This window comes from Arachis hypogaea, chromosome 20 (assembly GCF_003086295.3).
Source record: "Arachis hypogaea cultivar Tifrunner chromosome 20, arahy.Tifrunner.gnm2.J5K5, whole genome shotgun sequence".
Classification (NCBI taxonomy): Eukaryota; Viridiplantae; Streptophyta; class Magnoliopsida; order Fabales; family Fabaceae; genus Arachis; species Arachis hypogaea.
In genome coordinates, this window is record NC_092055.1 from 16,168,432 (window position 1) to 16,179,835 (window position 11,404).

Sequence of the window (11,404 nt, forward strand, 5' to 3'; positions counted from 1 at the left end):
AGAAAAGGCAGAGAGGAGGAAGAGGAGAGAGAGAAAATGGGAGAGAAAGAGAAAGAAGAAAAGGAAAGAGAGAGGAGTGAGAGAGAGAAAGAGAGAAAAGAGAGAGAGAGAGAGAGAAAGAAAGGGGAGGAAAAGGAGAAAGAGGGAGAGAGAGAGAGAGGGGAAGGAGAGGGGAGAGAGCGAGAGAAGGAAAAATAGAGGAGAAAGGAGAAAGATATGTGAGAGAGAGAGAGAGAAGGAGAGGAGAGGAGAGAGAGAGATAGGAGGGGAGAGAGAGGAGGAGGAGAGACAAAAAAAGGAAAGAGATGATTAGAGAGATGAAGGAGAGGAGGGAAAGGAAGAGAGAGAAGGGAGGGGGGAGAAGGCGAGAGAGATAGAGAGAAAGAGAGAGAGGGAGAGGAGAGAGAGAGAGGGAAGGGGAGAGAGAGGGAGAGAAGGATAGAGAGACAAGAGAGAGAGAAAGAAAGACGAGGTGGAGAGAGAGAGAGAGAGAAAGGAGGGAGAAGGGAGAAAGAGAGGAAGAAAGGGAAAGAGAGAGATAGGAGAGAGAGAGATAGAGAGAGAGAGAGAGAGAAAATGGGGAGAAAGGAGAGAGAGAGAAGTAGAGAGAGGAAAAGGAGAGAGAGAATGGGAGAGGAAATAGAGGAAAATGAGTGAGAGAGAGAAGGGAGAGAGAGGAGGAAGGAAGGGGAAAAGAGAGGGAGAAGGGAGAGAAATAGAGGGGAAAAGAAGAGAGAGAAGGGAACAGAGAATAGAGAGAGAGAGAGAGAAGCAGAGAGAGGGAAAGGAGAGAATGGGAGAAGAGATAACGAGAAAAATGAATGAGAGAAGGGAGAGAAAGAGAGAGAGAGAGAGAGAGAGAGAGAGAGAGGGGGGGAAGGAAGGGGGAGAGAGGGAGAAGGGAGAGAAATAGAGGGGAAAAGAAGAGAGAGAAGGGGAGAGAGAGAGAGAAAGAGAGAGAGAGAGAAAGAAGGGAGGGAGAGAGAAAGAAAGAGGAAGGGAGAGAGAATATGTAATTTAATTTTGAAATTAGATTTTGATTTTAATTTGATTTTGGTTAACCGGTTAAAAACTAATTTTTTTTAATTTGATTTTGATTAACCAATTCTAAAAAATATGAATATAATTTTTAAAATTATTTTATTAAACTGGTTAACCAAAATGTGGTTATGATTTTTTAACCGGTTAACCACATTTTGGTTTTTTTTTTATGAACACCCCTAGTCGCAATACTAAGCTCCATTTAAGGGTTTTCCCCTAGCCAATAGGTTGCTGCATACACAAGACGAGATTCGAACCCCCAAAACTTGCTTTAGCATACTAGTGAATTAACCACTACACCAACCCAGCTTATAGAACTCTCATATTTATACCACCGAAAATAGCATCCTAGATATGTGGGATTATCACTTTTTTTATTCACATTATTTTTTTGAATGCTTAAAAGTCAATGCACGGTTTGAATATTCTACACCAAATATGTAATTGCATTTTCAAATTTTATGATGGAACTTGTGTTCTACGACGAACAGAAGCCAAGTTAATTAACAAAGCTTCATGTTGCTTTTGTCAAGTCCTACTGTCCAAGTCAATAAACAAAAGAAAAACAACATATAAATCAGCACAAATTTACAAAGAGGGATAAGCTCAACTAGTAAGTAAAGCTGTTGTAAAAATTCTTAATGCTATTTATAAATATTATAGTATGCTTTCCATGAAGAGAACAAGTTCCAAACCTTTCGATTTCACAGCTGAGAGAAAAAGACAACACAACAAGGGTGCAGTAACAAGCTTTTGGTGAAGCCAAACATCCTGTGCTTAAATGACAAAATGTGGTGAATTGGAAGCAAACATAAAACATGCATCCAGACCTTTCATTGAGATGGTGGTGGAGACGGTACGTCTCCTCGCATAATCCTCCACGGACCCCAATAAAACTTTGGTTCCATGAGAGGCACAACTCTGCCTGGATGCTCTTCCCAATACTTTTCCTGCAGCGATATTTTAAGATCCATCACATAAATTTGACTTTCAAATGTAGATCCTTATCACATATATTTGAGGTTATTAACTTATTATTGCTATAAATTCCCATGGTGATCTAAAATGTAGCAAGAGATGTGGAAAATTTCATGATAAAAATATTTAGAAATGAATTGAGTGATATCCATCCAACATGATCAGTCACTACAGCACTAATGAATTTGGCAATCCAACACTCCAAGAGAGGGGACGCGTGCAAGAAAAAAAGAGGAATCAGCAATCAAGTGATTCAAGAAGCCCTTAGGCATCTTGTTAATTGGCAGGTAGATTGCAAGCCCATAAATATCCTTTAGGCAAAGGTATTATGGATTCCGAGATTATTGCTTTTGTAGGTAAATGGTTGTTATTCTATCTGAATCGAATCTCTAGATATAGGCTTCAATAGAATGGGTGGATGACCTTGGGCAGCGTTTGTTTACAAGCACAAGACACTAAGACACGAACACAGAGATACAAATCGTGTTTGATGAATAAGACATGGATAGAGTCATTGTGTCTTGGGACATTGAATTAGTGTATTTTGTGTCTTTCCTGTATTTTGTGTCCTTCTCGTCAGGAAAGACACTGGACAAAGACACAACTTATTTTTTCTTTTTTCCTTTTATCGTCACTATCAATTTTTCATAATTATATCTTTTACCATTCTATTTTTCTTTCTTAATTTTATGTGAAGAAAAAAAAAGGTAAATTGGACTTTTATTATTTGTTCTATATTATATCAGTTTATCACCGAACAACATATAAAAACACTAATTTTTGTGTCCTTTTTTCAGTGTCCTATCTTGTTCTATTCTCAAAACCAAATGCAGCCTTGGGGTGAATGCTACACATTTGAATGTTAGAACTTCTAGTCCAACCAAATCTATGAGATTATCTGCCGAACTGAACCTAGAGTCCTACACACCAATGTTTTGCCATTCTTTCTCCTTAAAAACTCATCGAACAGCACAAATAGTGAACATCATTTGGCACGACTATTTATCTAAAACTACTCATTCCGTTATTCCCTTGCTGTCACAATTGAGACCCAAAAGAACAAAGGATTAAAAAAATGATCACAAGAAAAGAAAACAGAAAAGATAAAGACAAATAAATGAAAGGAATAAGATCAAGAATATCATAGAAGAAGAACCTTGTGGAGTTGTTCAGTGATGGCAGCCCCAACAACTCCAGTGTAGAAAGCAGCTATATAAATTGTGACTAAAGGTGTAAAGGATTTGGGCCTTCTATAAGGCGCCACCATGTCCCAAAGAAAGGTTTTCTCCCATTTTGTGTACAAGTAATCTGCATATTTTCTCCACAAGTAGCTTGCCATTTCAATGGCCTCCCGTTCAATTATCGCAAGACAAAACAATATCTGTAGAGAGAAAATAATTTAGAAGTTTGATAGGAAACTAAAATAAAATTTTTAATTCAATTCATACACATACAAGAGTAATGTTGGTAAATACAGTTCAATGCCAAAGTTTTGACAAGAACCATGGGATATGAAACCAAATAATAAAGTGATTTACTAATTTTCGTGTCCAAAGTATAGTTTCACTTATAAATGAATTCAAAAGTCATTTTGATTTCAGAAAAGTAGTTCTCAAATCTAAGTTTACTCTAAAATCTAAATGAATCGAAGATCAAGGTTTATACCTCCTTTCACAATTATCCAGACAAGAAATCATCTCAAAATGGAAGGCTAATGAAAAGTTTTTTCATTTGTGTCTCCCACTTCCAGAACTAGAAAACACTAACTGTTAGCAAAAATAACATCTAGACATCGATATATCAACAAAGGTGTTGAATGTATAACCAAGAGATTTTTTAAGTAGAACCAGCTAAAACTAAATATAGGTAATTATCACACACAGACATTGGTGATTCAATTTTCTTGTAAGGCAGCAAACCCAAAAGTTGATCTCTCAGGGAAATCTGTTATTAGCATGCAACCAATTGTTCCTAATTCAGACATAGAACTAAGAATTAAGACCCATTTCCTTCCTATTTAGTCAATCCTACAAGTCATTGCTACAATAAATTATCATTAACGAGAGTTAACTGGACTCAATAAGGTCAATAAATTTGACTTAAAGGCCTTCAAAATCCCAAAACAACTCCCTAATTATACTAAATTTATTCCCCTGTTTTACCTTGCACATAATGTCTGAATTCCTTATCATCTCTACCCAAACCTCCAAAGCAGGGGAAGTGATGTCGCTACTCCTAAATTTGATATTGTCACTCCCTTCTTGTGCTATTTTTCTAAATTATCCTTTATCCTTATTATTTTATAATTTTCTTTCCTACAATAATAAGAGGAAATTTCCCCCTTATCTTTAGTAAGCATAAGTTCAAATGAACATAACAAATTATTTAGGCAGCAAAATATCTCAGGAGTAAACAAACCATTCAAACATAATTATTAGAACTGAACTGGTAATTGAACCGGTTGGACCACTGGGTCACTAGTTGAACCGGTTGACCAGGTCTCACTTAAATAATCAATTGTCCAGAGATTAATCAAGAAAAAGAAAAATCCTGAAAATTGAAGTTATAATACAAAGGCTGAAATTATCACTTTTCTGTTTTTCAAAGTAATATTCCATTGGAAAATAAACTAATATAGCAGAATTCCAATAATTTTTTTGTGGAGATGAACATATTCCTCTAGAAAAGCCTAAGTCACATCCATAAACCCGAAGAGGGTGATGAGGAGCAAAAAAACTACAACAATCAGCAGCAACAGGATGAAAAGATACAACCAGAACAAGAATACAAACCGCAGATCAATCAACACAAAACAAAGTAACTAGTAACTCCTAACACAAAAAATCCACTAGCTACTGGCACGGAACAAAAAAGCTTCAATGATCAATTATCTTGACTTCCCTGCCTCGTTTCCAAGACTCCTTATAAAATGAAATCAGCCTTTTCATCTCCTCCATAATCACAGATTCATTGTTGAATATTTTCTTATTTCTAGTTTTCCATATAGTCACTCACTCTTTTTGTGCACTTTTTAGCATCTTTGTTCTAAATATGCAAAGGAAAACAAAAGGGCCAAAGAACAGAACATAGAAGATCCTTCCTAAATGAAAAACAAAACAAATATAACAAAAAAACTTCAACTCAAATGAAAATTCCATGTTGAAACTGCTAGAACCTTCTCATCTTCTCTCTTTTTAAAACAAACTCTTATGAATTACCACTGACCTCCAAATCAAACTATTGCAAAGTGATTAATCCACTGAGGAAATTAAAGAGTGCTACACAACACCAGAAGAAAGACCTTTTTATTGAATCTTTATCATTTGATTATCAAGCTAGGAGACAAATTAAAGGTTTTTCTCTTTTCAATTCTACGTTCAAGCTTGTAGCAGACCAGAATCAACAGAGTAATACCGTTGAAATAGTCTTCCTTCTTAATTCTTATATACCTCAGAGAATTTCCTACAAAATGAATATTGAACACAACACACAGCCTTAAAACAAAAACAAAACAACACTCAGAAATCATCACCTCTTCCAAACACAGCCTTAAAACAAAACAGAACAACACTCAGAGTTTGAGCATTGATCACAAAAAATTGATTTCTGAAACAAAACAAAAACTGCAGAACAACATTCAGAGTTCGAGCATTGATCACAAAAAAATGATTTTCGGAACAAAACAAACAATTAACAAAACAATGAAAACAGGATTTTTTTTTCCTTCAGAAGAAGAAACCAATGAAAACATGAAGCATATAATAAATCAATGATCACCAATATCCAGCAATAATCTCAAAGACAACAATAAATACACAACAACAATTTAGCAAATAAACAGGAACAAGACCTAAATAGAAAATCCAACAAATTAAGTCGCAGCAACCTAACAATTTGGCAAATTAAAGAAACAGCAGCCCAACAATTTTTAGCAAATTATCAACTTAACAAGTTCAAGAACAGAAAATCACAACAAAAACAAAAAAAATTAAAAGTAACAGAAGAACAACAGAACAACAACACGAGAACAATTAGCAAATTAACAAGTTCACAATAACAGTTAAATTTTACCAGAAGAACACTAATGCAAGTGGAATCATCATGCTAATATGTTTTCTGCAAAGATGCTATTTGTGCAGCTAAAATTTCCTAATTACTATGATCCAATTATTCTAACTTCACATGCAATCAACTTACTAAGTTTCTAAAAGCTAGAAATTATAAAACCAACTAGAAATATGATTAAAGCATTTCATCAAACATGTTGAGTGCGGTAAAATTAAAACGAAATAAGAGAATTCAAAGCTTAATTTCAATGTGATAGAGAAGAGAACATAACTATTGTAACTTTAATTCAGTCTATGAAAAAATCCAAACCACTACCAAATCAAATAATTACTTATTGTAATAGAAATCAGAAGTTGCAGAGTTTGAAGCAGAGTATTGGTGTTGTGTGAGTGTATTGTCTGGTGGCGGGTTTAGGGAACTCACGACGACAAAAGAAAGCAGTTCGACGGCTAGGTGGAGCGCGCGGGTTAGTCGCAGAGTTTGAATCAGAGCAACGTGGCTTCCAGACGAACGCGAATGCGAACTCGAACGGTGAACGCCGAGCGAACGTGAACGGTGAACGGCGAAGAACGCGAACGTGAACAGCAAACAAACGGCGACGGAAGCGCGGCTGAGCAGACAAAGACGACGGACGCCAAGCTCGAGGAAGCAGCCGCGATCGGTGACAGCGAACAGGGGTTGAAGAGTTGGAGCACGAGGGAAGCTAGATGACGGGTGGCGAACTTTGAGTGCGACGGCCGGCGGCAGTATGCCACTCCTTGCGGCGGTGGTGTGGTGTAGGCTTACAGTGCTAGGGTTTTTGGGTTGGGTTTGTGTGATTTCTTTCTGAATGAAAGAAAGAAAGAAAGGGAGAAAGAAACGAAGGAGCTTCCTTTTTTGTAAACCGGCCGGGTCCGGTTCGGTCCGACGGGCCGGTTCTCGGTCGGATCAACAATTTTTCACTGGTTTTTTAATTAACAGTTTTACATATTTGATTGGACTGTTAATGTTGTCGGTTTGCGATTGAATCGGTTTGACCGATCGATCCGGTCCGATTTTTAGAACATTGGAAAAACTAACTATTCTTTATCGAAATAGAAAAATGATGATATAATTTTAAAAGGTCTTGATTAACTAAAAAGTTTAGAATTAAAAATTTAAAATATATATTTTTACTAATATTTTAAAAATATCTAGCTATTCTAAACAATATGGAACTGAAACAATAAGTATTTTGTAAATTTTAACTCTATCATGAATATTTTTATTTTGTTTTTATATTAAAATAACTATTATTTTTTTAAATTTTAATAATTTATTAATTAGTTTATATCTATTATACTATTATATACTACAAGTATTTATTGAAAAATAATATTAATAGATATTATATAATTATGAAAAGAAAATAATAAGTGAGTTTATAATTACTGTTAAATAAAAATATAATTAATTTAAGAATGAGTGAACTTATAATTAAAATTAAAATAAGTTAAATAGAAGTAAATTATTTGCTGAAAGATATCAATATGTATTTTAATTTGCATATATACTAGTAATAAGCCAATTAGCTTGGTGGTTGAGGCTACCCCTCGTATCCTTAAGGGAGGGGGTTCAAATCCAATAATTTCATTTTGAAGAAATTTTGAAATTGTAACGGTTCGGTCAGATCGGTCTTTATCGAGTTTGACTGATTTCTATCGGTTCATTCTGAATTTGACCGGTTCGTACCGATTTTTACTTTGTGCGGTCCAATTATCAGACTGGACCGATATATAATTTGATTCACAGATTTTTCGGTCAAACCGACCAGTCTGGTCTGGTTTTGATAACAATGGTTTAAAAATCATATGATTTGATTTTTTTTTTTTACCAAAGATAGGAGACTCGAACCCGCAACTTCTTAATTGAGTATGGGGAGACTATGCCATTTGAGCTATTACTCATTGGCGATTTGATTACTTTTTATTTTCGAACATAAATGATAAAAATATTTTTTAATTTTTATAATTTAATATAAATCTTTCATCTCAATTGAAAAATCTTAAAATTACATTATTAAGCTAACTACGATAAACATTAACCATTGAGAGACTCTTTTATTTCTTTATTCATGATTCATTATCTACATTTCATAGATAATATGCAAATTGGTAAATCCTAAAGTTTACATGACTAAATTAACTATCGTAAATGTTAATTATAAGGCGACCTTTTTATTTCTTATCCACGATTTCAGCATCGTGAACACTAACATAAATATTAATTTAAATCCTCTTATTTATCTTTAAGTGTTTATGTAATGACTCAACTCTTAGCCCGTTATGAAAAAAGCTAGTAGCTAAGTGCTGTTGTTCAATTTATCTTAGGGACTCTAGACCATATATTAAATATATACATATGAGCCTGTAGCACTAGTTGAGATCGCGTATTTAATCAAATATATCGAAATAATTATAAGTTAAACAGATAATATATGAAGCATGTAAACATATAAAGGCATAGCAAAACATAGTCATATCATATGTAGGCTCAGTTTATTATATAACTATAATTCATACATCACTACTTAATTTTAAATATTTACAAACTCTATTGTTTATACTAACAAGCCCTGACTCACAAGAACCACCCTAGTCTAAGACCCATTCTAAATTACATATATTAAATATTTACAAAAGAGATAGCCCTCTAAAAAGTTTATACAATACGAGGGCAAGTACCACTACGACGACTACTACTACTACTGTTGCTGCTACTACGGATGATTATGGATAACTGGAAGTTGAGGAAACACTATGCTGAAGTAGAGAAAGTCACTATGACATGTCTGCGATGTTGCTGTTGTTTGCCTTCCCAACGGATTCCTCTTCCCCTATCTCAAAAGAGCTGTTGTACATGTCTGCCATCATCTGGTCAATCTACGCCTACGAGCTATCCTCCGATGAGGATGAGGATCCAAAGCCCTTGGGAATCCCTAGTCCATCGATCTCTCCCCAAGAGTTGTTGATTGGTTTGGCTATAGGGAATGGTGGTGGATCAGCGGGCATAGGTACATCGAGAATCACTGGCTCCTGATCGGGTCGAATCATGGTGGGTACTTGAGCACATCAATTATCGGGGACTTTGGTATGGGCTCCAACATGTTCAAAGAATAAGGCGGAAAAGGATATTGGCCTCCGCCAAGGTGAAGCTCTGATAGTAATATATCATATGGTATATTAGGGTCAAACTCCGGGCTAAGCAAAGTGTGAGAGAAAGGACGATTAGAAAGATAGTAAATGTACGTATGTGGACTACTCCAAAACACCGCACCTCCCATCGTAGGATCTACGTATCTGCCATATGTTGGGTATTCAAAGAATATCACGCCGATCCTCATCTGCAGAGGTGGAAAAATAAGGGGATGAGAAGTTAAGGTTCTCAACACGGTACTACACGGAAACCTAAATGGATCTGTAGCCTAAGTCTAAATGTTTGCAAGGTCATAACTGTAATTCACACACAAACAAGTACAAACACAAGTATAAAACAAAATAACAATTATATATACAAATAAACAATCACAAACAGAAAAATGCAGCAAGTATGATGCATGCATGATCCTATGCAGGCCATAACCTTTAAACCCGAAGTGCTCTAATATTTTTGGCTGTTTCATACAAAATTCAGAGGCAAATAAACTTCATATTTTACTTAAATAATAAGCCAAAAATAGAGTTACATCACAAAATTTTTAGAATTACAAACAAGCACAAATTCACCACAAAGTGACTCATATGAACACCAAATCAAACACAAAAATATTCTAACTAATCCTAATCCTTACCTCTTATTTAATTCATCCCTTAAACACTTTAAATACCATAAATTACTCAAATAAAATCAAGAACATAGCTAGTGATGGTGGAACTTTCTTGGTCAAAACTAGTGTCACAAAAATGATGGATTTTAGTCACTTTGGGCTTGAATTTCCTTGGCTCCTTAGGCGTACTCCATATGTCCTTCAATATGGGTTTCTTAGACATAGAAGAGAGTAAAAATTCATCTTAAATTCAGCTTGAAAAACCAAAATGAAGAGGCGATGAACAAATGCTTACCTTGTTAGAATTTTGTATGAAAATGTAAGAATTAGCAAGAATGAACAAGGAGTTGTGCTTGAATGACTTGAACTCTTGAATAACAAGAGAAGAACAATAGAAAAACTACTTCAATGTAGACTGAAAGAGTAGAAAATCCTCTCTTCCTCTCTCTAAAACACGGCAATTTATCTCTCTTTTTGTCTAATGTTTTCATCATTGCTAAATGATTCTCTTGAAGTTTGGCTTGATTTAATGTGGTAAAAGGCTGTGAAAAATCAGAGGAGAATGAGCTGAAAAAAATGAGAGAAGGGGCGTGATTCCTAGGAAACATAGTCAGACTCGTAATGACATATTTATCCGCAGTTAATTGCGGTTAATTACTCGAGATTAAAAATACTGCAGAGAGGGATAAATAGTAGAGATAATCTCAGCCATATGAGTGAGAGAGAGGGACGTGTTTCTTGAGAAACAAGCAAGAAAATTCGGGGTCTCTAGGAAGTATTTGCGGAATACTAGTCAGAAATTCGCTTCGGATTAACTTTTACCGCGTGGTAAAATAATGAGCGGCTGAGATTTATTCTTAAAGGAATAAAATCAAGAATGAATAACTAATAATAATCTTGGAACACAATTACCAAGGTAGAAATTTCTTTTACCGCTGATTCTAAGATTTTTTGTTGCTAACTTTTTTCCAACGCGTGCAAAAACGTCATTAAAAGTGAATTTCGGCTCAAAGAGTCTTTAGTGAGGAATAATGGACCAATGGGGAGTGGATATTTAATTCTACTAGTCAAATTTGATTTAGATGGAGTAATTATCCTCGTAAAGTTAAATTTAACCTGTTAATTACCATTTTTTAATTTATTTTCGTTTTTTCCACCATTGGGACTGCCTTGCTAGTTCTTGATGGACTATGGTCACGGGTTTTACATAATAAATTACAAAATAGCCAGAAAAATCAGTTTACCAAAAATCGGGTCCTTACATTCTAACCTCTCTAAAATAAATTTTATCCTCAAAATTTAGTACCTGTGAACAATTGTGGAAAATCTGTCCTCATAATAGTCTCTAACTTTCATGTGTACTCTTTGGCTCAATCTCGTCCCTAAGCAACTTTCACTAACTCTTAGTTGTTTGACACTCCGATTGGCTATCTTGATGGGTGGTATTCGAAATTTCAAGTTATTCTGTATCAGTATTGTCTCAGGCTCTAGGTTATGACTCTTATCATGATTATATTTTTTAAACTAGGAGAT

The 11,404-nt window shown here is 35.0% G+C and overlaps 1 protein-coding gene across 3 annotated transcripts; it reads right to left on the reverse strand.

Moving 5' to 3' along the window:
- Positions 1-1,466: 1,466 nt before the first annotated feature.
- Positions 1,467-6,937, reverse strand: LOC112784044 (uncharacterized protein At4g29660). Of its 3 annotated transcripts, none has more exons than XM_072229370.1 (3): positions 6,419-6,937; positions 3,176-3,400; positions 1,467-1,991 (listed from the first exon to the last, which is right to left on the reverse strand). In XM_072229370.1, the coding sequence occupies exons 2-3, from the start codon at positions 3,356-3,358 to the stop codon at positions 1,875-1,877; spliced, it is 300 nt and encodes a 99-aa protein (XP_072085471.1). In that variant the 5' UTR covers positions 3,359-3,400; positions 6,419-6,937; the 3' UTR covers positions 1,467-1,874. The 3 variants fall into 3 exon arrangements, with proteins under 3 accessions (XP_072085471.1, XP_025682919.1, XP_072085472.1); XM_025827134.3 differs by having other exon boundaries at positions 6,511-6,921; XM_072229371.1 differs by lacking the exon at positions 6,419-6,937 and adding an exon at positions 5,434-5,481.
- Between the last annotated feature and the right edge of the window lie 4,467 nt (positions 6,938-11,404).

Coding starts and splice junctions, on each gene's coding strand:
- LOC112784044 (XM_072229370.1), bottom strand. CDS start 3,358: ATGGCAAGCTACTTGTGGAGAAAATATGCAGATTACTTGTACACAAAA. Junction 1,992..3,175: donor TCACTGAACAACTCCACAAG/GTTCTTCTTCTA, acceptor ATATCGCTGCAG/GAAAAGTATTGGGAAGAGCA.